Genomic DNA, 27,916 nt, shown 5'->3' on the forward strand with positions numbered 1-27,916 from the left:
GTCGGTGGTCTGTGTCCTCCCACTCCAGTCCACACTCCTGTCACTGCCTGCTCTGGGGCTGGAGGTGGGAGGAGAGAGCCTAGCCCTTCCAACCTCACCTGCACCTTGACTTGGGCAGGGACTGCAGCCTCCAGCACTCCAGCTCTCACTGGGCTCTAGGACACCACTTCATGCCCCTAGGAGCCTGGGTGGGGCCAGAGAGGGAATGCTACTCCCTGGATGCTTTCTGACTCTTATAACTCATTAACCCTGCCCTGTAAATAGACCCTTCGTTAAATTATTTTCAGTTAAAAGCTCTTGTGTATGACTTCTCTTTCTTGCCTGGACACAGTCAATATGTGCACATCTTTAAAAAAAAAAAAAAAAAAAAAACCAAAAATTTCAGGTATTAGTTTGATAAGGACATCATATTCTTCCAAATATACCATTAATGCAACATGTCAGCAAGAACTTTTCACGACAATATCTGACTCACTTTTCTCCACAACTTCCAAGTTTTTCCCTCTATATTCAGCACACAGAAGAGGCTGTTTTATGCTTAAAACATATCAAATATAGAAATAACGGCTGAGAATCTTACTTATGTAAACATGGCACTGAAGATAGTGAAAAAGGAAAAGTTTGTTCATAAACAACACTGGGACAACTGCTGAGCACATTCTGAGAACAATCAACACTGGAATCCAGTCTCCACCATGACCAAACACAAGTTCCATCATGCAGAAAGCAAGAAAGCTGCTCTAGATAAGTAAAGTCATGTCAGACAGACTTAGGGCCAACTGAGTAAATACCAAGTGAACACACACCGGAGCAGTCTGACCAACAATAAGGATGACAACTACAATGGATCAAACAGTCAACATTTCAATCTACGAGTTCAAAAGAATTCAAAACAAACCACCCTGGAGGATGCTGAGGCTAACTCATTACTCTGAAAACGGATAAATAAAAGGTAGAATCAATCAGTTATTCTGCCTTTCCTGTATAATCTGTACCTCAGAAGAACCAACTAGTTTATAGAAGTATTACACAGGTTAACAGAAAGAGAAGAAACATCACCACTTGAAGCTCACCAGACACAATGCAGCTCTTGATGGAAGAACACAACACCACTGAAGACGCTGCAATACCCCTCCCACTCCCCAAATTCAAACTTGTGTCTGATCAACCCCTAGACCTATTAATTTACATAAAATAATATAAAAAACAAAGGGTAAAGGAACACACTAAGAACACCTCAGGGGATGCAATGAGCAAAAACAGAAATTCTAGAAGACAAACTACCTTTTTTCCCAACAAAAATTGCAGGGAATTAAAATAAGATGGAGGGTGGAGAACCTATAGATGAAACAACACTGAAAAGACATACCAACTGGTTACAACATACAGACCTTATTTGGACCTAATTCAAATGATGAAAAAGTACACAGATGTACACAGTATGAGTGCACAGTATCCTCACATACACATGTAACATGTATATACATACAAACACATGCACACACACAAAAATATGAGACAATCAGGGAAATGTGAACATTAACAAAACACTTATTAATAATAATGATTTTTTTTTAGAAATTATAACTATTGTAGCTACATTTAAAAATCCTTTATTTTTTAGAGAAACACTGAAATATTTTCAGAAATCATGTCTGTGATTAGAGGAGGTCTGCAGAGAATGTAGATAAAACAAGATTAGCTATATACTGATCATTGGTGAAGCTGGATGATAGTACATTGGGTTCATTACAATATTCCATTTTCACGATAGTACATTGGGTTCATTACAATATTCCATTTTCACATATGCTTGATATTCTAAGTAAAAGAAAATCAATTTAATCAACTTCAGGCAGATTTTATATTTAATTGTAAAAAAAAAAAAATTAACTTTCATAGAACGTACAAGACAGACCCAAAACACAAGGTAAGGAAGAACATAAGGACGATAAGTAGAGACCCTCTTAACCAACATTATGCGCCCCCTGAAGCAAAGCCCTGCAGAAGGGCACAGCATCACCCACACAGCATTCCTGACCAAAACGCACAACCTGAATCTAGTCATGAGGAAACATCAACAAACCCAAACTGAGTTATTTTACAAAATAAATGGCCTGTACTCTTCAAAAATGTCGAAGTTATATAAAAGACAAAGGCTATAGATTTTTCCACATTAAGAAACAACGAAAGGAAAACACAATGTATAATCCTGAATTGAACCTTGAACTGGAACAGAAGAATTTACACAATGGAATATTACTCAGCCATAAAAAAGAAAAGTCTGCTATTCACAGCACCATGGAGGAACCTGGAAAAAATTATGTTAAGTGAAATAAACCAGGCACAGAAAGAGAAATACCATATGTTCTCACTCACGTGGGAGCTTAAAAAAACAAATAAATAACAACAATAATAAGTTGAACTGTTAAAAGAGCTGTGGTTACTAGAGGCTAGAAAGGGGAAGGACGAGGAGGCATAGTGAGAGGCTGGTTAATTGGCACAAAATTACAGCCAGATAGAAAAAATAGGTTCTATTGGTGTAAGTAGACCCAGGAATCTATCATTAACAATGATTTATCATGTGTTATCAAACGACTAGAAGAGAGATCAAACGTTCACATCACAAAGAAATGATTAAGTTTTGCAATGATGAATATGCTAATTACCCTGGTTAGAGAATCATAGATTGCATAAATGTATTGAAATATAATCAATATGTTTAAATTAAAAATTACTGAAAAAAATTTTTTAAATTAAACTTTAAAAAAATTCTTTTTGGGGGCTTATAAAGGACATTATTGGTACAACTGACAAAATTTGAATAACCACTATACGTTAAAAAATAGAATTACATGTTTCTTAAACTTCCTGACTTTGAAAATTATACGATGGTTATCTGTCCCTTTTTTTAATGACTCTTGCCTTTATTATTAAACTTTTCAATTGTGACTCCAAAACAATTTTTATATTTTCTCAATACAGCAATTAAGATGGTAAGATCTTAAGCATTTAAGATTGTAAACAGTAATCATTATTTCTCAACCCCTCCACCCATATTAAGCCCCCCAGAGGGCTTCTCCCAATATACACTCCTCTGACCTCTAGTGGAACGCCTCACCAGAGGGAACCACTACACCAAAATTGACATCTATCACTACTGTGGAATTTGTTTTAGTCTGTGTACTGCTAAACAGATATTTTCATCTTCACTAGTAATCAGGAAAATGCAAACTAAAATTACTGTGACATACCATTCTAAAATATTAGACGGCAAAAATTTTAAAGTCCAGCCAAATACTGAGTAGGATGTGGAATAAAAGGAACTCTACCATACAATTACTGCAACAATGGTTCTGGGTGTCCACAAAGTCAATACCATCACTGTATAAAAACAGAGACAGAAAGAAGACCTAGGTTCTCCTGGCAGCCCTGCATGCAATACAGGCCTGGAATAGGAGCCCACCAGGTAGATTTTCACCTTGACAGCCCTCACTTTAGCCCAATAGGGACAAGTCCACTCAGTAAAGAGCATCAGCTAGCCAACACACTGTTTTCAGTAAAGATCTCTCCGTAGTCAAGGGCAGAATCATGTAAAACAGCATACTCTCTCTCAGGTGATACACCGACGTGTACATACCTGTCCCAGTCCTCATCCGCAGCTCTTCTCCTCCAGGACCGTTCTGCACCAGGCTTATCAAACTGGTCAAAGTCATCGTCTATGAGAAAGAGCCCATTAAAGTCAGTTTTAACTAAATTAAAACAGACACAATACAAATAATTAAAATACTAAGCAACTTGTTTAAGAATTCCTGACCTGACATTTTCAATACAAAAGTTCCACATACAACTATCATAAATGCTTTAGCCATTTTTAATAATTAAAAATTTTAAAATACAAAGCTACCCAAAGAAAATCAATTTACTGAACATTATTAGGCATGGAAAAATCACTTAATGGAACAAAGATTTTTAAAAATCATAAACTTCAGTAAAATGTTTTCTTTATAAAATAATGGGTTTTCAGTGTATATTTTTTACTGCATGAAAGAAAAAAATGCTGATTTGCCAAAAGTTAAAGAGACTTTTACAATACTTCTTGTAATCGTCACATTTTTCCAAATTAATCATGGAAAGAAAAGACCTAACGGAAGTACAGATAATGTAGAGAAGTGCTAAACAACAGAAATATAATGCAAGCTATATATATAATTTTAAGTTTTACAGTAGCCACACCTTTAAAAAGTAAAAAGAAACAGGTGAAATTTTAACAATATATTTTATTTAACCCAGTATATCCAAAATATATATCATGTAATCAATCCAGAAAACATTAACAGGACATTTTACATTTTCTTCCACACTAATGGCGTCTTTTGGACACAGCACATCTCACATCTCAACGTGGACAAGCCACACTTCCAAGTGCTTCGTTGGTGGCCATGTATGGCAAATTGCTACTAAAGTGGACAACAGAAACAGCAATTAAAAGCAGAGCTCTTCAGGGCCTCAGAGTTTCTTTTTCTGTAAAACGGAGATACTATCTATCTCATAAGTTTCCTATAAGATTAAATGTGACCATGTATTTCAAAATACAGGGGACTGACAAATAGGTAACACCTGATATATACTGATTTTTATTACTAGAAAACTTGAAGAATTGGAATTAAGGTTTTTCATCTTAGACACACATACAAGCAAAGAGGCTTGAGATGCAGCAGCAGACAGTTGCCTCTCCCCAGAGTCTAGCTGGGGGAGAGAGATGACAGAAACACCTACAAAGCCTCAGAAGTTTTTCCAGTATCAAGAAAGTAACATCTCAACTCTTACCAAACAGAACAGTTGCTTTAAAACAAAAAATCTGAGAATGAGGGTAAAAAATTAGTGGCCTCAAGGAGCTCCACTTCTGGCATGACAGCATGAGGGATTCCACAAGCCCATTCCCCTTGTCAGTATATAATACCCTTTGTCCCTCTCTTGGTTTTTAAACAATTTTGGACTCAAAATCTATTTAGTCTGATGCTAGTATAGACAGACCATCTCTCTTTTGGTTACTATTTGCATGGTGTGTATCTCTATCTATCTTTTTCCATCCATGAGGGATTCCACAAGCCCATTCCCCTTGTCAGTATATAATACCCTTTGTCCCTCCTCTTGGTTTTTAAACAATTTTGGACTCAAAATCTATTTAGTCTGATGCTATATAGACAGACCATCTCTCTTTTGGTTACTATTTGCATGGTGTGTATCTCTATCTATCTTTTTCCATCCTTTCACTTTCAACCTATTAGTGTCTCTGGGTCTAAAACGACTCCCCTATGAACACATACGCACCAAAACAGAGCACCAAAATATATGTAGCAAACACTGACAAAAATGAAGAGAGAAATTCTTCTACAATAATAGTTGAAGACTGATATCCCACTTTCAATAGTGGACAGAACATCTAGATGGAAGATCACTAAGGAAAAAGAGGACTTGAACAATACTATAAATCAACTGGACCTACCTAACAGACATACAGGACACTTGATCCAACAACAGCAGACTATATATTCTTCTCAAATGCACATGAAACATTCTCCTGGATATGTTAGCCATAAAACAGCTCTCAATGGATTTAAAAAGATCAAAATCAAACAAGTATTTTCTTTGACTACAGCATAATGAAACTATAAATCAGTAACATAAGGAAAACTGGAAAATTCACAAATATGTGAAAATTAAACAATACACACCTAATCAACCAACAGGTCAAAGAAATTACTAGGGAAATAAAAATTTTTTAAGACAAATGAACACAAAAATACAACATACCAAAACACATGGGATGGAGTTAAAGCAATAAGCAGAGAGAAATTTTTGGCTATAAACACAGACGTTAACAAAGAAGATCTCAAACCACCACCTTACTTGCTAGAGGAACTAGAAAAAACAGAACAAAATAAACCAAAAGCTAACAGAAGGGAGTAAATAATAAAGATGACAGCAGAGATAAATAAAAGACTAGAAAAATACTTCCAAATTAATTCTATAGGGCCACCATAAAACTAGACAAAGATATACAAGAAGAAAAAAACAGACTTCTATCCCTCATGAACACATAGACAAAAATTCTTTTTAAAAAAATTTAGCGAGTAAACTCCAATAATATTAAGAGCATAATACATCATGACCACATGGGGTTTATCTCAGGAATGTAGGGTTGGCTTAACATTCAAAAATGTTAAAAAAAAAAAAAAATCAATGTAATATATCACACATTACAAACCAAAAATGAAAAACCAAATGATCATCTCAATAGAAGCAGGAAAAGCATTAGACAAAATCCAACATCCATTCCTTATTAAGAAAAACCTCACCAAACTAAGAACGGAAGGGAATTTCTTCAACCTGAGTTCAGAGTGTCTACGAAAAATCTGCAGCAAACATCATAAAAGTAAAAGACTGAATGCTTTCCTTTAGGATCAGGAACAAGATAGGGATGACCGGTCTCACCACTTCTATTCAGCATTGTACTGGGAGTTCTACCTAGTACAACCAGACAAGAAAAAGAAACAAGAGGAATTCATGTTGGAAAAAAAGAAGTAAAACTGTCTTTTAACATCAAACACAACTGGCTATGTAGAAAATCAGACAGAATCTACAATAAAAAACTATTAGAACTAGTGAGTAAGTTTACAAGGTTGCAAAATATAAGATCAATACACAAAAATCAATAGAGTTCTACATACAAATAATGAACAACTGGAAATTGAATTTTTAAAAACCTTTGCAATCACATAAAAATATGAAATACTTAGAGATAAACATATAAAAGATGTGAAAGATCTGTATGTTAAAAACTGTAAAACACTGCTAAGAGAAATTAAGAACCTAAATAAATGGAGCAATATACCTTGTTCATGAGTCAGCACTTAATATGGTGAAATGCCAGTTCATTCCAAACCTATCTACAGATTCAATGCAATCCCAATCAAAATTCCAGCAGCTTTTATGTGTAAATTGAAAATGGGTTCTAAAATTCATATAGAAATGCAAAGGACCTAAAATGCCCCATACCACTATGAAAAAAGGAACATGTTAGAGAGCTAATGTGATCTGATCATAAAGATATTGGAAAGCTGTAATAATAAAAAACTACAGTATTTGCATAAGGATAGGCAAAAAGACCAATGGAACAGAACAGCCTGTACAGAAATATACCGACACATATATGGACAACTGATATATTCTACAAAGATGCAAAGGGCAGCATTTTCAACAAATGATGCTGGAACGACTGGATAACCACATGTCAGGGAAAAAAGTGAATCTGAATGCATACTTAGTAAAAACACAGAAGAAAATTTTCGTGGGTTCTTAGGTTAGGCAAAATTTTGCTGTCTTAGGTGACAGCAAAAGCAAAATCAATAAAAGAACAAACTGATGAACTGGACTTCATCAAAATTTAAACTTCTATAACTCCAAAAGACACCATTAAGAAAATGAAAACAAGTCTGACTAGGAGAAAGACTTTGCAAAGTACTTGTATGCAGAATGTCTCTCTCTCAAAACTGCAACATAAAACTAAAAAAAAAAGGCAAAATATTTTAATAAAGACTGCACCAAAGAATATGTATGTGACAAAAAGCACATGAAAAGATTCTCAACATCATTACATTAGTCATTAGGGAAATGCAAATTAAACCCACAATGATATACCTCCACATACCCTTGAGTATGAGTAAAATTAAAAAGTGTTGTCAAGAATGTAGAGCAACTGAAATCTTACTCACTGCTGATGGGAATGTAAAGTGTTAAAACCACTTTGTAAAAGCTTGGCTGTTTCTTATAAAGTTAAACATACCCTTGACATATCACCCAACCATTTCACTCCTACATATTTATCCAAGAGAAAAAGAAATATACACCCATGCAAAGACTTGTATGCAAATGTTCATAGCCACATCATGTGTGAGAGCCAAAAACTGAAAACAACCCAAATGTCCATCACAGGCAAATGTATAAACAAATTGTGGAATATCCATAAATACAACTCTACTCAACAATAAAAGAGAATGAAGTATGGATATGCTCAAAAACATGGACAGATTTCAAAATATTTATGCTGAGTGAAAGAAGCCACATAACTGATTCCATTTACATAAAACCACAAACATGCCAAGTAATGGAATCAGTGTTTGCTTGGGGACAGAGAGGTCAGGAAGGCACAGAAGGGAGGAATTACAAAGGACATGAGGACACTTCTGAAGATGAGGACACACTATACTGACTGTGGTGATGGTTACTTTGGTGTATACATGTATCCAAACTTACAAATTGTACGTTTCAGAGATATACACCCTATTGTTTATACTTCAAAGCTGTTTTTAAAAAGATAAAGTAATTTTGGTCAAGGCTGACAAAATCAAATGTCCACATGACTAGGTACAAAATACAAACGAGAAAAGCAGGCTGCGTGGGAACTGTGTCACATGAATAGGACCTCACCTTGTTTATGGATGGGAGCTCTATTACATACTACAGAGGCATGCAGGCCCAGAGAGAACTGATTCCAAATTTTAAAGAAAAAAATACAAATTATTTTCCTACCTTTTAAATGGAAGCAACTAATTCAAGTTTAAAAAAATAATCTGGTCAAACAAAATATGCCTGTGAGCTGTTTCTCAGACAGCCAGATCATGATTTGAGAAAAAGAAACATACATAAAAAAATCTATTTGCACTGATCTCTCTCCTAATTCCTGCTCAACTTTTAGTCACTGCCAGATATTTTAGAATTTCTTTGTGTTAGTTTTCTTCCCCAACCAGATTATATACTTCATGGAAACACGGAACGTTCTCTATCTATGAAAACATGAGCAAAGTCCCAATATTGTATAAGCTATGACTTTTTTCACATTAGTACACCGTGAAGGAATTAGTACTTAATCACAATCACCAATGGCAGATACATACTGCCAATTACAGCATCCAATTCTGCTGAGCCAGAAAATCCTTATGCCAGGCTAGCTAATAACAATCACCTAGAAACCTTGTTAACAAATGCACAATCCTAGGGGCCCTCTGACTTCGATTCAGTGGGCTCTGTTTTTTGCTTTTTAAAGGTTCCCAGTAATTCTGATAGACAGTGAGGGCTGGGAATCCTTACCCTACCACTATGCATCAGAGCAGACACTCCCAAAGAAAATTCAACTGCCATCTTGTTACATAGGACTTCCTGGAGATTTGTGAGTTAAACCCATAAAAGCATAATTAGATGCCAGGATATCACGCAAAAATAATTCAAATAAATATTTCCCCCCAAAAAACAGACCCCATAAAATGTCTAAAACAACTGGCCATAAGATCATTCCAAAATAAGGGAGTGCAAGTTATGTAGAAACTATGACTAGCATTGAGGTCATGAAACCTGTTACCCTTCAATTCACTTGATAATTATTTCTTGAGCATCTAGTTTATGCCAGGCATTGTTCTAGACACTTGGGATACAGGAGTGTACAAAATAACAAAAATACCCTGTGTAGGTTATATTCTAATAAGAAGAGACAAACAATAATCCCAATAAACAATAGACAGTATATAATTTAAGGTCTTTATTGGGGAAAAAATAGAACAGAAGGATAGAGAAGGTGAGAAATGAGGAAAGGGCCTTCAGTTACAAACTGGGCTGACCATAATTTCAAAGAGAATGGTCAAACTAAAACTTATTAAAAATGTACATGGGTTATATCTTTCCATATTTACCACATTAGAAACCTAAGCCAAGGCATTTTTAAGATTTTTTTTTCATTAACTCATGTAAAAGAAGCAATTAATAAGCTTATTACAAGTTAACGTAACATTTTAATGAAAACTTTACCTTCATAAAAAAAGGTTTTTTTTATACTTCTGCAAAATTAATGTCTGACTTCAATCTCTTGATTCTTGTGATACACTGTTTTGACTGGAGTACATGAAATAAACCTAACTCTAAATAGATATGCAAGTTGTATAGTACTTCAACAGCTTTTTCAGACACTTTAAAATATTTTTTGATACTCCACCAATACTCAACAAGTGGCAGTTTCTTAAAGGCTGGTTGCAATGCAGAATCTGAAGATGTATCAATGAACATTTCATATTCTCTGATATTAAAGTCCACTGATATGTCTTGTGCCATTACTGGGTCTTTTACCATGCATGATTTTGTAACATCATGCATCCGTCATTTTGAAAATGCTGGTTCACTGAGTTATGCAGCCCTCTAAATGTTGACACATTTCATTATTCAGATCACAAAATCACATTGATTAATATTACCACCAATCTCATCAAAAGTCTTCAAGCGCTGGATAGTTCTCAAGCTCACAGCAGTAAATACAAGTTTTCTAAATTCTAATTTTTCCCCGAAAGGCTGAATTTTATCATCAGCAACAAATAATGTCAGTTGTTTTCCTTGGAGTGACAGGCTCACTTCATTGTCAAGAAAACATCTGCCAAATATTAAAGTCTGAATGACCACAGTTTGTCACTTTTTCAAGCAAAAATGTTGTCCATGAAAATTTTTCAAACCCAGCTAGTTCAGCTCCAAATTTAACTGGACAAGTACTTTTCCTGCAGACAATGTTGTACTTCAGTATAAAACAGAAGTCCTTCATGCACACTTCGAATTTTATCACAAATTAAAAAAAAAAAAAAAAAGTACTCCAGGGTCAAGACTTAATAAAACTAATAATTGCTACTACTTCACCAAGGAGCTTGTTAAACAAAACTGGGGGGGGGGGGGGGGTGTTGGGTTTTTTTAAACTGTATAACCTAACTTCTAACAGTTTGTGGTCACTGCCTTGATTCATGCTAAGGCACCAGAAGATTTATCCACAATTATTTATGCAACATTGGTGCAAATGTCAGCACAGAGAAAAAGGCAAATAAGGTGTCAGTAGTAGTATGAAAATAGTGTGACCTCACAGACACTCTAAATTAGTCTTGGGAACTCCTAAGGCTGAGAACTGCTGTCCATATTAAATGGACGAAGATATATTATCTTTGTACAAGAATGTTAATCAAGGAGTTCTTTATTAATGGGGAAAAAGTAGACATCAACCAAATGCCCAAAGACAACAAAGCAGAGAGGTCAGAAGTACAGTCGTGCAATTATACAATAGGCAGCAATAAGAGTTATAAAGATAAGCTATATTCCCTGCCATGAAAAAATGTCCACAGTAATATAATATGGGGGAAAAAAACCCAAAATATCATGCAATATATGACCATTTTATATGTAAAATATGTGTGTACATGTGTCTGGAAGGATGTAAGTCAAACTGCTAATGGTAGTTACCTTTGTGCATGGAATTCATTATGGATTTACTGACTCATTCATTATTCCTTACATATATAAAAAACCTATTTCCTTTATTAGAATAACAACTTTGTTGTCCTTACTAGATTAATACACATTCATTATAAAATATTCTTGCAATACGTAGAAGTACAAAGAAGATATTAAAATCACCCCAAACTTCTCTGATCTGAAATAACAATAATTAACAGCAGAACATCATTACCAACGTTTATCTATGCACAAATCAGAACACAGAATGTGCAAAAAAAAAAAAAAAAAAAAAAAAAAAAAGCCCCACTAAAACAGAACAGCATGACGTTTTCAATGAAGTACTAAATTTCATATTATTTGAATTTATCAGTAGAAAAGCAACTAAAGTGAAATTAACAACTGAAATTCAAGTAAAAAATTCAACTAGGGATATTTTGGAGGTAATTTCAAAGCAAAAAATACATACAACATGATGGGGGCTGGGAAAATCAAGTTTGATTTGACAGACTACATAATAACTGAGACGAAGGCTGAGAATGTCTGGATTTTGGTCAAGGAGATGAGCATTCCAGGGAAACAACAACACAGAGGCAGAGAAGTGTGGCACAAGCCCAGAACATGGTAAGGTGTTCAGGTGGGTTGAAACAGCACTCACAGAGAGAAGTAATCAGAAAGAAAAGGCGGAAAAGTTTGGGGACATTACACTGGAGAAACAACATGAGAAATCTGTACTTAATACACAACTTGACTGCAGTTTAGAAAGATTAATCTAGCAGCAACAAAAAGCAACAACCAATTGATAAAAGATAAACAATGGTAAGAACAAAATAACTATAAACCAAGTTAGAAGGGAAGAAAACCTGGTTAGCATCACAGTGAAGACATGGAGGGGAGAATAAGACAATGGATGAACCAGAAACTGTCAATTTAGAAGCTTCCATGGCATGTCGACTAACTGCACATAACAAAGAAAACATCAGTATTCTGAATCTGAAATATTAGTGGGATGTGGATACGTTACCAGATAGTGCATTCAGGTTCTTGGTCAAACCATGAAGAAGAATCTTTCATGGGACCAAGAGGAGTCCACATTGCTGCAAGCACCTGTTCAGTGAAAGGCAGCTGGAACATTCAAGCAACAGGGCTTCATTGCAAAGCGAAAGTACGTGCAGAAGAGTGTACCAGAGTCCTCATGTGGAACATGTCGTGGATTCTTGGGGGGAGGATTTATATGCTGTTCTACGTTGTTTCTCTGTCCTAACTAAGGGGAGGAATATTTGGTTGTGCGGGAGGATCTAGGGCAATTAAGGCCTAGCAGGCTGATACAAAGCCGCACCAGCTTCCTGGCACGCATTACTTAATTTCTGAAGTTTTTGGTCATGCACAGTTGGGTCACCTTTTCCCCAACTTTGCCCTTTTTGGTCTAGTCTGCACTTTTGTTCCTCCTACTATAGGCACTGCAGTTTTTGTGGTTTTAAGTTTCTGTTCAAAAACTGTAAAGTTCTAGGTGTAGCATGTTGACTGGCAGGCTGGTTATCAGCTCATTATGGTTTCATTAATTTCAAAACAAGACAGTGGCTATGCCCATCTCGTCTGGATACTTATGAGCAGCCTCCCTGAGGTGTGTCCCTATTCTATCCTGCCTCAGATCGATTGATATACGTGCTGGTTTGTTTGGGGCGTAGGGTGGGTAGAAGTTAATGAGTTTGGTTTTCAAAATGTTGCGATATCTTATTACACATTACTCAGTCATCTTTTGTAACTTATTTTAAAGACAGTTTGACCTGCTGACTGTACTTAGATTGAAGTCATTCTGCTACACTAACAATTCCATTCAATTCTGACACTATCCAGAGTTAGGGCAGGCCCCACAGGTTAAGGGCTCTGTTCCACAAGACTGCCCCAACTTCAGACACCAGCCACAAACAGTGTGACCTGGCTACCCACAATCCTACCTGGCTGAATTTTACAAATTCAGGGTTCCCACAACCTCCCCAACCAAGTTCATTAATTAGCTAGAACTCACAGAGTTGAGGAAAACACTATACTTTCTATCACAGTTTATTAAGGAACAGCCAGATGAAGAGGAACACAGGGCTAGGTCCCAAAGGTCAGAGTACACCACCTTCCCAGTATGTGGACAAGTTCAGCAACTTGAAAGTTCCCTGAACCCCGTTGTTTAGGAGTTTTCACGGAGGTCTCATTACAAAGGCACAGCAGATTGAATCAATGACTAATGGTGACTGTACTCAATATCCAGCCCTCCCCGCCACCAAATCATCTCACTAGCACAGAAAATACAGTAAATACAAAGGGTTTTAGGAGTTCCTGCCAGGAGGAGGAAAAACCATCTATTTTTTAACCTCAGAATATGACCTTATTTAGAAACAGGATTTTTGCAGGTATAATTGGTTAATATAAGGTCATTCTGGGTTAGAGTGGGCCCTAAATCCAATGACTCATGTGGCAATTCTACTTCTGGGTATACACCCAAAAGAACTGAAAGCAGGGGCTTGAGGAGATATTTGTACACCCATGCTCAGGACAGTATCATTTTACAACAGCCAAAAGGTGGAAGCAACTCATGAGTCTGTTGAGAGATAAATGGGTCAAAAAAATGTGGTATAGATATGCAATGGAATACTATCTAGCCTTAAAGAGTAAGGAAATTCTGACACATGCTACAACATGGATGAACCCTGAGAACATTATACTTATGCTGAGTGAAATAACAACTCAAAATCCTAACAAGCAAGCAAAGATAAGAACTCTACAAGCCTGTTTTTATTCTTATATACTCTCTAGTCACTTTCCTTCTGTTCTCTAGAATATAGACAAATCCTCTTTAAAATTCTAGTTTATATCAGTCAGACTAAGCAGAACCAAGGGAAGAAAATGAGCCTGCATTAGTCCGGAATTTTAAAGGGAGAACAGTGCATCCCTGAAAGCCAAAGAGAAGATTAACTCAGCAAAACAAGAGTGGTCAATGCCCTCTTTGTCTAGAGAATCTCCTTCTAAGGCTAAACCTTGTACTAGACATTCTGTTTCAATAAGGGAGTTGATTTTCCTTAAAAGCAAGACTAAAGATATCTACTAGAATTTCTACCCTTTTCTATCATGTCTACAATTAACTCAACACTTTTACTTGCCATTCTTACTATTTCTGACTCTTTTCCAGAAACTCGGATTGGAAACTTTATAGAACATTGGCTTGGGACAGGGTTCTTGCAATTGTCTAGTTTAAGGGTCAGCAAACTACAGCCCATAGACCAATTAAGTCCCGCCACCTGTTTTTGTCCAACTTTAGCTACTTCGCATTTATGTAAATAAGATTTTAATGGGACACAGCTATGCCAATTCATTCATATGTTCTCTATGGCTGCTTTCAACCTATAAGGGCAGAGTTGAGTCATTGCAACAGAAGCCACATGCCCTGCAAAGCCTAAAATATTTGCCATCTGGACACTTACAGAGAACGTTTGCAGACTTTTGTTTTCCAAAGGTTTTCAACCTTCTTGCTTTTTCCTCAACACTACTCCTATGAATAAAATATACTCTTATTCTGAATCACTAACAGAATCAGAATTTTTTATTTTATTGATGAGGAAATCCAGACCCTTTATTTAAACAGTAACTAGAAAAAAAACCCTGGAAACATTCCATAACTTTCAAAACGAACATACTAGCTCTACTTATAACTATTAACTTCTGAGTAACCAAGTAGAATTTTCAGAACAAGCTCTCATAACATGCGGCTGTAGAAATAATCTGCATTCCTTGTTCCAAAAATCTCAGGACGGGTTTTACCTAAAATATTTCAGGTTTGTTTATGAGGTATAGTTGCACACTGGTCACTTGTTTGCCTGTCCTTCAACTGAATTTCCTCTTCCTGTGTTTGGAAATGAATCATAATATGAGTCCTGCCTGATATAAAATAGGGCTCTGCCTCTCAATATGGAAGTTATCGTCCTGGGCAGCCAGGACGAGCACAAGTGGTCTGAGCTCTGCCAGTTGGCAAAGCTCCCATCATGACTCAGAATCCAGAGTCATGATGGGAGCTTTCTTTCCCTAAGTATCTAGACCCTCTTTTTAAAAAGTGAACCTTCTAACTTGCTGATTATCAGTTGCTATATTGGTGAAGTTTAAGAGAAGAAATGTTAGAAAAATGGAGCTGTTAAAAACTTCCAGGGAGAGAAAAAAGGTCACCTAAAGATCATTAGAAATCAGAACGCCATCAGACTTCTCAAGAGAACTGGAAGCCAGAAAACAACACAGCAATGCCATCAAAAACTAAGGAAAATTAATTCAAGTCTAGAATTCTGTATGTAACCAAACCACCAATCAAGTGTGAAAAACTAAGGAATCTGTTCAGACATGCATGACTATTAAAAAATTTACCTTCAACACACCCACTCTTAGGAATCTGTAGCACTGTTTATATTAATTTGAAAATATAAAGAATAACTTTTCTTAGGAAATTTAAATTATCAAAATTGGCTCTTGGATTTAAATAAGTGAAATAACAATAGAAGAAATTGAAAAAATGACTTAAAAGGGAACCAGACCCAAATGGCTTTGCAGACAAGAGCTCTTCCAATATTTAAGAGATTTTTACACTGTCCCAGAAAACTTCACAACTCATTGTAGCCAACATATCTTATTTAAAAAAACAGGATAGCACATATACACACACAAATACAAAAAAAGAAAACTGGGGGGCTGGCTGGTTAGCTCAGTTGGTTAGAGAGCAGCCTTGTAACACCAAGGTTATGGGTTCAGATCCCTGTACATCTCTCTTATGGTCGTAAGTCCTAAAAAGAAACTCAACAATATATTAAAAAGAACAAAACATGCAGATCAAAACCCAGGTCCTGGGTTTGAACCCAAGAATGTATGGTTGGTTCAGCAATGGAAATCCATCAATACATTAAGAGATTAAAGAAGGGGAAAAAACACATGATCACCTCAACAGATGCATTCAAAAGCATATGATAATTAGAAATCCAATTTGAAAAGAAACTCTCTTAGCTAAAAAAAAAACACTATCAGAAACCTACAGCAGATGCCATACTCAGTGGTAAAACATTAAAAGAACACTCATTAACTTCAGGAACAAGATGACAAGATCAGGATGCCTGTCATCACCCATACTATTCAAGATGGTAGTGGAGGGCTTGCAAATGAATGCTTCTAGGAAAAGCTTCTGGGAAAAGTAGTACAAGAAAAATAAGAAATATAAATATCAGAATGGAAGAGACTGCAGACATGACTGTTGAACTAGGAAGTCTAAAGCACCAAACTATGAAAATAAGATTCCAATAAGACAGTAGTATACGAGGGTACTCCAAAAAATTTGTGGGAAGATCCATATTATCTTTTACTTCTATATTTCCACAAACTTTCTGAAGTACTTTTACATAATTTAATTACCAAAAAAGTGGAAAAAAAAGCTCTTCTATTGTACAGCAATAACAAATCTGAGAATGTGATAGGATAAAAAACTATACCATCTATAAGACAACAAAATAGACATGACATATAAATATGTAGAAATAAGACTAACAAGAAATATGAAAAAACTATATAAGGAAAATTTTACAAATGTAAACTCCACGCAGGCAGGGATCTTTGTCTGCTTTGTTCACTAATGTATTCTAACCTCTTAGACTGGTGCCCAGCACAGAATAGATACTCAAACATTTGGTGAATTACTAAAATACAAAAAAAGAAGAGGTTGATAGACATTCTTCTTGCTGGATGAAAGAATCTATATTGTAAAAATATCAACACTTCCCAAATTATGTTAATAAATTCAATGCAATCTCAAATAAAAATTCCAGCAGGGTTCTTTAGAGAATCTGACTGATGATTATAAAGTTCATTTTTTAAAAAAAATACAATTAACCAAAACACTTCTAAAAAAAAAAATATGCTGTATTCAAATACATGTATACAAACAAGCAAGAATTTTTTTAAAAATGGGAATGTAATGTATTACATAGGTAGAAAAAATGGAGAATTCAATAAATTGTATTAGAATTAGAAGCCCCAAATTCATGCCACACCCAAAATAAAACTCCATATGGATTAAAACATTAAAAAGTATATTGAAAAAATACATATAATTTAAGGGCTGACCAGTTAGTTCAGTTGGTTAGAGCACGGAGTTATACAACACCACGGTCAAGGGTTCAGATCCCTGTACAGGCCAGCCACCAAAAAAAAAGAATTAGAAATATAATTTCTAAATACAAAAAAGCATACAAGCATAAAATTTAAAAGCGTAAAGGATTTCTTGGCACGGAGAAGAATCTATGGAAACTTATAAAAACAACTGATATTTCACACGGTAAAATTTTTATATTTCCATACAGTGAAAAGTTACACACAATAAGAGATAATACCCCTGACATAATATACAAAGGACTCTTACAAATGCTGAGAAAGATATTTACCACCCAATAAAAGAATCGACAAAAGTATGAATGGGCAATTAACAGAAAAAAAATAAGTAAAAATAATGCATGAAAGAATGCTTTAATTGCACTAGAAATCAAGGAAATATAAATGACAACATTAAGCCTATTTTTCCATCTAGATTAGCAAAAATTAAAAAGATCCTTAGAAAGGGTATGGGAAATGCAGTACTTTCATACATTTCTAATGAGAAAATAAAGTGGTACCACTTTTTTGAGGACAACTTGAAAACAGCTATCAAAAATTTAAATATGTGTAACTAGCAACACAGTAATTCCACATCTAGGGGTACCTAACTTCCAGAAATATTTGCATAGGCAAACCAAGATGTGTCCACACGTTTAATACAATATCCACAACAGTGATAAAGTGAAAGTAAATGAAATACTCATCGACACAATCTCTCACCTACTGACATGGGAAGATCCCCAGGACTGATTCTTTTTTTTTTTTTTTTTTTTATTATTTTTTTTAGTATTAATGTTCAGACAGAAAATTATTTTCTCAATATGCGAACAAAGGAAAACATCACAAATTGAATTTAAAGTCAATTGATAAGGAACAAATTTGACACACAAAGATTGACATCCTTAATGCATAAAGAAGTCTTAAAAATGAATTAGAAAATATTAATAGAAACCTGGTAAAGGACATGAGCAGACAAGTCACACACCCCAAGGAAACACACATGGCTAATAAATACATACAAAGATGTTCTTGCGGGCAGGGACAGGGCAGCCCCATGGCCCCTGCCTCAGGACCCTGGGCGTGCTCCCTTGCTTGCCTGGATGTGGTTGGGGAAGGGCAGCCCCACAGCCTGCCTCAGGACCCCAGGCATGCCCCGTTGCTTGCCTGCATGCCAGCAGGGGCCCTATTATAAAAGACTACTCCATATCTGTGTATGTGCAACTTACATATGCATAGAAAAGGGTGTGAAGGAATACATTCCAAACTGTTAATGTAAACAGTAGATATTTTCATTTCTGAGAAACTGTATGTTCACTGTAAAATTCTTTCAACTGGCAAGTCACATCACCAACAATGGTGGGTTAGGAAGTGCCAAGGATCTGTTCCTCCACTGAAGAAATATTAAGCTAGCAAAAACTGCCAGAATCCACTTTTTTGGAACTGTGGAACTTCATCAAAACTTGCAAGAACTAGGCATAATGAAGGAAGAGGCTTCTCAACTGCAGTAAAGGAATGTTATGGAGTTTTTACCTGCCTAACATCCCCATTCCCCAGCTCAGAGGCAGCAGTAGGGATGACAGTGTTCTTGTGTAGCTTACTGGTGCTAACAAGGAGGGCAATAAGGACCTGTTCTCAAAAAATTGTAATTGTGCATTGTGACCTGTCTAGTGGTTCCCTGTGAAGTCAGCTCAAAGGCTTGCCTTTGTTTCTCCTTCCTCCCACCTCTACCCAACTCTCTGGGCTAGAGCAGCATCCCAGGCAGCATTCATCAAAAGCATTTAAAGACATACACTACCCAGGGCCACCTGGGGCAAGGGACAGTGAACAGGGCAAGCAACACACCAACAAAAAAGCCTGGGAAAAAGGAGGCTGGAGAGGAAAATATATGGGGAATAAGGGCTTTGAAAGGCTACCGTGTACACTGGCATATCTGGAGGAACATGCACACGCCCAGGGCTGGGCACATGCTCAGAAAACTGAAAGGGCTCTAGATTTACACCTCTGGCTGATCTGTGGGCTCCATGTAAGCAGAAGGTAAAGGCTAAGGCAGAGTTATAGGTATGCTAGATGAGCAATGAAGAAATACTTCCACTAGATCAAAACTGCAAAAACAGGAGAAATATTTTTTTTTTCTCTTTGGTTGTAGGCATTTAAGGAAATCTCTGCCAGATCACTGGCTGAGCACTGATAAACAGAAAGGTGACCTTAGTGACCACAAGGACAAGGAATAGAGTCTCTGCAAAATTAGTTTGGAAAAGTCATTTTAAAAAAAGGAAAGAAAAAACTGAAGCCCACAACAAGCAACCTGTGGACAAGGGAGATTCTGATTTCCAAAATTATCACATCAAATATTCAAAATGTCCAGTTTTCAGTCCCAAAGTTGAGGCATATAAAAAAACAGAAAAGTATTAAAAAGCATTAAGTTATACAATCTGAGGAGCAGAAAGAAAAAAGAAAAATGAACAGAGCCTAGGGGCACTGGGGGACATCATCAAGAGTACCAACATATGCATTATGGGAGTCCCAAATGAGAAGACAAAAGTGGCAGAAAAAAAAATTGAAATAATGGCCACAAACTTCCAAATTTAATGAAAGACATGAATCTACACATTCAAGAAACTCCACAAACACCAAGCAGGATAAATTCAAAGAGATCCATACCAAGACACATTATAATCAAAATGTCAAAGCCAAAGACAAAGAGAATCTCAAAAGCACCCAGAGAGAAGCCATTAGTCACATCCAAGGAGTACTCAATAAGATTAAGTCAATTTCTCATCAGAATCCATGGGGGCAGAAAGTGGTGGGATGAAGTATTTAACGTGCTGCCAAAAAAAAAAAAAAAATCTGTGAACCAAGAATTCTATATCTGACAAATTATCCCTCAAAAATTGTATTCCCAGATAAACAAAACAAATTCCCATTTGAGGGAATTCATCCTTAGTAGACCTGTCCTACAAGAAATGCTAATGAGAGTCCTGACTGAAAGAGGTTATTCTTTCCTCCACTCCCCAAATTATCTTGACTGAAGCTAAGCAGCTAAGTGTGAAAGATTTTCTTAAAAGGGAAAAAAAAATTAAGCTGCCATATACATATGTAACTATCAGTATAAAAATATCTCATTCACTGGCACCATTAGAGATTAAAGTTTTCCATAAATTTACTACCAAGTAAATTTTACCTGTCAAAGCACTAAAGCTTGTTTCACTTTAACAATTTCAAATGAAAAACTTTCGCACTGCACTGCAAACCATACTGCCTTACACATACTGACACAGATTACAACTGACACAGTGGAAGAACAAGACTGCACTAGAGGTCTACTTTCCTTCATGAGAATAGTCAGATCACTGAACTTGGGGGCTAGTTTCCTCCTAACTGTAAATTAAGAAAACTGGTTTAGTATCTAGATCCTACCTCAGCCCTACAGTTTATTCTTCCTCTAAGAGTTTACAAGCATGGGATTTGTTTAAAATACACAAAAGTGGATGTGGGGGATGGGAATAGATGAAAATAGATTGCCAAAATGTTGATAAATGTTGAAGCTGAGTGATGGGTATATATGACTTCATTACCCTTTCTACTATTGAATATGTTTGAGAAATTCCATTAAAAACGTTTATTCTTCATAAGATTCATCTAGGAAACAAAAATTTACAAGCATCCATTATGTTTTTTCTCACCTATAAAATCAGACTAAGTCCCAAGAATGCTGTGAATTTCAAGTGGGATAATACACTCTACAACTCATTACAAAAACATTAGGTTAGGGGGTTTTTGTTAAGATTTACGTGCTGATTTTTTTGTCCGTTTCTACTCTGTATTTTACAATACAAGGAAGCACTGACCTTGCTGAAACTTATTAAACTATTTGCTCCTATAGTAAATGTCCCCAAATTACATGTTTTTGCATTTATGCTTTTGCTTTCAGTCTCCAATATATAATAATTGCTATTCTCTCTGCTATTAGTAAGGCTAGTTTAGTAATCTCATTTCCCCATCCTTACTAATTTAGCTGCAACAGGAGATAACTTATTAAAACTGTATCAAAAGTTGAGAGTAAGCTGCCTTTCAGTTAGGGCCTAGGCAAACACCCCTGCACTTTGTGACATCTATTTCGGCTACCCAGAGATTCAATTAGTTTCTGGCTACGTTCTGGATAGCTAAAATCCCTTCATTCAGTAAATATTAACCACTTACTATACAGGAGTACCAGTGATTTTCAAGCTGACAATATCAAACATTTAGTGGATCATAAAATTAATTTAGGTTACAACAAGCATTTTACTGTAATGTAATAGAAAATATCAGAGTGCACTGGCATATACTATGAACTAATACTGTTCAGGAGATTTTTTACTTTTGAGTGTATTAAATCACAATGTCAATCATATTACTGTGGGCTGCAGTTAAAAAAATGGTTGAAAGCCACTGTACTAGGCAATGTGCTAAACTGAGTTACCAAATAAGCAAACTGTAGATGTAAGTGAGCTATTACCAAACAACACAAATATTTCTCATTTAACATGATTTAGTCAGTTATACAGGGAAATAATACAGAATTAACTAACATAAAAACTTAGGACACAATTGTAGATTTTTTTTTTTGCAGATTCATAAAGAAAACATTTCATCCTTTAATTCTTCATTTGTCAAATATTTGTCGAACACATACTATGTGCCAGGAACTTAGAATGAATGGTAAAACAGTCAGGCAGCATTCCTGTCCTCATGGGGCTTACAGGCTACTGGGGGAGGCAGATTTAAAAAAATAAAGAAAGAAAGAAAGAAAATTACAAATTGAGATAAATGCTCTGAAGAAACTAAACAAGGGTGCTACAGAATGAAGAGGAAGGAAGCACATAAGCAGAAGATGGAAATAGTTTAGACAGAATGAAAATTCAAGGAAGGCCTCCCTTAGGAGCCTGAGACCTACTGGCACAGACAGCCCTGGCAAGAGGGAGGGCAGGAGCAGTTCATGTAGAGGAAACAACTCAGCAATGGACTTCAAGGAGCAAGAGGGACATTCACACAACATGTTGGTGAGGTAGGCAGAGACCAGCCAGGTCATACAAAACTCATACACTTTGTCAGAGAGTCCAGTTGGAATCCAAGAGCAATGGGCAACCTGGCACCTGTGACAAAATGGAAGCAGAAACTCCAAAACATCAAGAATAAAACCTACCTAATCCTCTGAAATAGCAATTCTCAATCTTTCTTTTTATGTGGCTTATATTCATTGATATTTACTGTTTTAAGAAACTAAAAACGAGAAACTTTAAAATAATATGCCACACACATTCCATTAGGAATCAAGTGTAACGTCTTCACAGGTCAGACAGCCTCTGGAAAACTCCACTGTGGTACACTAGTGGAAGAAGAGTGAAAAGCGCAAATAACATCTTAGTCCTTTTTTTTTCACCCACGAGTTCCCAGACTACCCCGAGAATGATATAAAACACACAATTTTGACCCCCCGGAAAGCAACCCAGTAAAGTAGGTAACCATATATATTTTTAAATTTAAATGGAAACCACCTACCTAACACGCAAAAAATGACGTATTTAATCTGACAGAGAAGGAGTATAAATGAAATCATATTGCCAAAAGCAACATTCCCACAATTAGTCCCTGTAGGTTTGTTTTTCCATTTTGTCAAAGAACGTTTTGATATTTGGGCCAAAATTCCTAAGCAGGATCATTACAACGTACCTATCTGTAAGTATTACTAAAGAATACCCCTGGATTATACACAAAATGGTTTTTAATGTTTCAATAACAAGAAGTAATCTCAAATGCTTTTGGTGTTCATACTTTACCATCTAAGGATCTCCGTTATCAAAGTTTTGAAAATAATCACTTAAAAAATCACTCTGAAATATTTTTCCACATTAGTGGGGGGGGAATAAAAACCTCAAGCAACACTGTCACCATACTACAAAGTAATTTTACCTAAAATTTGTCAGACAGGTGCTCTGTCGATACGTTTATGCTTGCAAAACAAGAGAAACTGCACAAAGGAACGGACTCAATCTCTATACCTTTCTTGTTGCCCTTCATTTCTGTAAAGTGCTGTGAAGGAAATACTAACAGATTTCTGTCAGACGACAAATGAGTTGATTTAAAATAGGGGAACTGCTGGTTAGAGCACAGTCTTGTAACACCAAGGTCAAGGGTTCGGTTCCCCCTACCGTCCAGCCGCCAAAAAAAAAAAAAAAAAAAAAAAGTCTTAAAATAGGGGAGTTGAGATTTTTCGAGAATTCTTGCTTTCCAACATGCCGTCCTTCTCCACACTCTTTCGCAGGAGTGAACCTTTTGTTTTTGGAATGGACTTGAAGCCAATCGGTCCGCAGGGCCCACCCAGCCCCGCCGCCCCTCAGTGACACGACTGCGGAGGGGCGCCCTCCTCGGCCTGGACGCCGGCCGACGCCACACACCGGCCTGACGCGGCGCGGACCGGAGGGCGAAGGCGGCCCCCGCCAGGTTCGCGGACAAGTGCGGTCGGCACGCCGGCGGCACAACGAGCGACAGGGGATGACAATAAGTAGGGACGGGCGGAGACAGCCGCGAGGGCCCATCCCCCGAGTCTCCGACCCCCGCCGCCCGGGCCCGCGCCCTCACCTACCTCCAGCGCCCGCTCCTCCGCCCGCTCCCAGGGCGGCCGCCATGGTGCTCGTTGGTCCCGGCCCTCAGCCGCGCACCGCCAGCAGGCTGGGGGCCGACGGGCCCGTTCGGAGACGGGTGGCGGGGCTGGCGGCGGAGGGGGCTTGGGCCAGGGCCGGGGCTGCGCGTCGTCGGGCGCGGCGCGGTTACGGCGGCCCCTCCGCCTCCGGGGGAGAAAACAACAAACTACCGCAACATGGCCGCGGCGCCCGGAGCACGCCGGGAAGATGGAGGCCGGCGTGGGGGCGGGGGCTGCGGGGGCTGCGCGGGCCGCGCCGAGCCAGCCGAGTTCGCCGGGCCTCGAGGCCCCTCCGAGGAACCGGCGGCGCGCGTTGACGGCGGACGCGCGACGGCCGCTTCCGTTCTCCTCCGGAGCCTGAAGGTTTAAAGTAGGGCGGGGGCGGCTGCCGGCCGTAGGTCGGATCCGGATTCTGTCGTGAGGCGCTTTGCAGCAGCCGGCCGAGCAGAGCTTTACGGCGGCCGGCCCACTACCGTCAGAAGCGGGAGAAGGAAGGCCCCGCCCACGCCAGCGGGGCGTAGGTCTCGTGTCTGCGTATAGACGGCAGGCCGGGAAGGGGGGGGTCGGGGATAACGGCGGGCCTGACGCGCACGCGCACTCGGGCCGGGCTCCGGTCCTGGGAGCTCAGCCTTCGCTTCCGCTTCGCCGTGGGCTCCGGCGCCGGGCGAAAACGGGTTTCGCGTGTCTGAGCAGTGAGAAGGGTTCAAAAGCGACACACTGTTAAGGGGCATCAGGGATGGGGAAGGACCAGGGCCCACTTGGGATGCGGGGTCCGCGGAAGGCGTCCCCGCGTGGGCGGCAGGGGAAGCATGCATCCGGCGCACACGGCTGCGCACACTGCCGTGGGGGACCGCGAGCGCGGGGACGGAGCCAGGCCGGGCGTCCCGGGACGGGAGCGCGGCGGGCGGGCGGGCGAGGGCCGGGCGTCCCGGGACTCTGGGCACGCTGGGAGCTGTTAACCGCGGACTTTACCTGATGACACTTGTGTTTAGAAAGATGACGGCGACAACGGCGTGAAGGATGGGAGAGGACAGGTGTGAAACTGCAGTTCCGGACCTGGTTAGTGGCTGTGTAGAGGATGGACACGCGAGGAAACGAGGTAATAAAACGTTAATGGTAGAACCGTGGTGGCTAAAGGAATGTTTGCTGTAACGTTCTTTCAACTTTTGTAGATGTTTGAAATTTTCATAAAATGTTGGGGAAAATAAACATTCCTGGATTAATAACGAATGCAAGTCATTTTCATCTGAAAACAAACGAAGAGCAATTTCATTGCTTTATTCAATTCCTTATTCAACAATGTGAAAATCATTGCAAAAAAGTAAGCCTTCCAAGCCAACTCACTGAATAACGTCTCCCTCAGAAAGCACGTGCACTGTAAAATTACTAAGGGAGAATATAGGTGAACCTTCAGCAGTTAGGTCAGGGCACAGGCTTTATGAACATGAGCCCTTGAAAGCACAAGCAGCAAAAGAAAAAATAAACAAATGGGACTGTATCGAACTAAAAAGTTTCTGCACAGTAAAAGAAAACAATCAACAGAGTGAAAAGACAACTAAACGGAGTGGGAGAAAATTTTTGCCAACTATGCATCTGACAAGGGACTAATGTCCAGAATATACATAGAACTCAAGCAATTATACAGTGAAAAAAAAATGACCCAATTCAAAAATGGGCAAAGGAGCTGAATAGACATTTTTCAAAGAAAGACATACAAATGGCCAACAGATACATGAAAAAATGCTCAACATCATTAGTCATCAGGGAAATGCAAATTAAAACCACATTGAGATACCACCTCACTCCAGTTAGACTGGCTATGATCAAAAAGACGGTGAAGAACAAATGCCGGTGAGGGTGTGGAGAGAAGGGAATGCTCCTGCACTGTTGGTGGGAATGTAAATTAGTACAACCACTTTGGAAAACAATTTGGAGGTTTCTCAAACAGATCTCACTAAAGATCTTCCGTATGATCCAGCAATCCCTTTTCTGGGAATATACCCAGAGGAATGGAAATCATCATGTCGAAGAGATACCTGTACTCCCATGTTTATTGCAGCTCTGTTTACAATACCCAAGATATGGAACCAACCTAAATGTTCATTAATAGATAATTGGATAAGGAAACTGTGGTATATATACACTATGGAATACTAGTCTGCCATTAAAAAGAATGAAATACTCCCATTTGCAACAACATGGATGAACCTGGAGGAACTTATGTTGAGTGAAACAAGCAAAGCACAGAGGGATAAATACCACATTTGCTCACTCATTTGTGGGAGCTAAGAGAGAAAGGAAGACAGGAAAGAAAGACCACAGTAGTCATGTGATCCAACAGCGGGAGGGAACATTCCTAGGGCTACAAATTGACGTTGGGGGGAGACGGGGAGCGGGAGGGAGGTTGGGGGATAATTGGAAGGGGACAGAGGGTACAAAAGCAATTTCTGGTAATGGGTATGTCCCCAGTATGAATCTGGCCTCCACATCATGGGCAGGAGAGGGGACAATCAGCTTTATATCTCATGAATATTCGAAATAAATAAATAATAAATTAAAAGAAAGAACTCCTCATCGCCTTTCATTATTTTCTCAACTGTGGAGGATGGAATGCCTAACTCAAAAGATGTTTTTCAGGGTGATTTTAGTGGTGATCTTCAGAAAGATGCCTCAAAAAAAAAAAAAATTCACAAAAATGGAACAGTCTCATAGATACTCTGGAGCTGTGGCATACCTGAAGAGAAACATCCGTCCCAATTATAAACCACTTAAAACTGAATTTCTCTATGACAGGAGTCTAAATGTTTTTGATCAAACACCCACTGGAGAAAAAGTTTTGAGCATGGATACCCAATATTTGAAGATCTTGATAAATTACTGTGAGTAAAGGTTTAACAAGCTTCTTTTCCTTATCTACAAACAAATTTCACTTTTGGTTAACATTTTTTTACTGCTCCTGTAGATTGCATGTCCCCCCGCCCCCAACCTCATTGAGACTTAATCCTCACTGTTAACTGTTGAGAGTAGGAAATCCTATTATGGTAATTGAAAGGTGTCTCCTTGAAGAGGTGTTTAGATTGTAGGACCATGCCATAGTAAATGGATTTAAAATTAAAAATTATGTTCAGGGGCGTGGTTCTGAGGGCTTGAAAAGGAGAGTGAATGAGGATGTTAGTCTCTCACTCTCTGTGCTCCCCCACTTCACAATGTGATACCCTGCAGTCACTATTGCCACTACCAAGGCCTTCACCAGATGTGTTCCCCGGACTTTGGGCTTCCCAGCCTCAGAGACTGTAAGCACTAAATTTCATCCTCATTATAAATTATCCAGTTCTGTGAAAACTGCTGAAGGTGGAATGTCATCTGTGGTATAAAACAACCTTGCTTGTGAAAACAATCTACCTTTTACTGTTTCTGGCTTGAGAGGACTTAGCAATCTTTAAACAACTAAAGCCATCCTTTTAGGCTCTCCTAAGTGTGCTCACTCTTTTAACTGAGTATGGGGATCTAAAAGATAAACTCTGGGAACTATTGTGAGATACCAGCTCCCACGGATCAAGGGCTTCTAAGCCAGTGCATCTCCCACATCCTCATCTTGCATGTGAGTTGCATTTGGGGCACCACAGAGCATAGCTCATGCAGTCTGTATGGACTGCAGTGAGGAACACTTGATACGGCCCAGCTGGGATTACATGTTCCTTCTCCTCTATCTGTCCAAGTGGAGTTGTGCCAAATGTGGCATTATGTGAA

The 27,916-nt window shown here is 38.3% G+C and overlaps 1 protein-coding gene across 2 annotated transcripts in view; it reads right to left on the reverse strand.

Annotated features, from left to right (window-relative positions):
• RBM33 (RNA binding motif protein 33) overlaps positions 1 to 24,512 on the reverse strand; it is a 118,993-nt gene extending 94,481 nt beyond the window's left edge. For both annotated transcript variants that reach the window (XM_063099613.1, XM_063099612.1), the window contains exons 1-2: positions 24,110 to 24,512; positions 3,641 to 3,719 (exon numbers count right to left, since the gene is read on the reverse strand). In XM_063099613.1, the coding sequence (XP_062955683.1) occupies positions 3,641 to 3,719; positions 24,110 to 24,152 (122 nt within the window). In that variant the 5' untranslated portion in view covers positions 24,153 to 24,512. The remainder of the gene's footprint in view (positions 1 to 3,640; positions 3,720 to 24,109) is intronic.
• Positions 24,513 to 27,916: the final 3,404 nt, after the last annotated feature.

The sequence above is a fragment of the Cynocephalus volans genome, chromosome 6, assembly GCF_027409185.1.
Source record: "Cynocephalus volans isolate mCynVol1 chromosome 6, mCynVol1.pri, whole genome shotgun sequence".
Classification (NCBI taxonomy): Eukaryota; Metazoa; Chordata; class Mammalia; order Dermoptera; family Cynocephalidae; genus Cynocephalus; species Cynocephalus volans.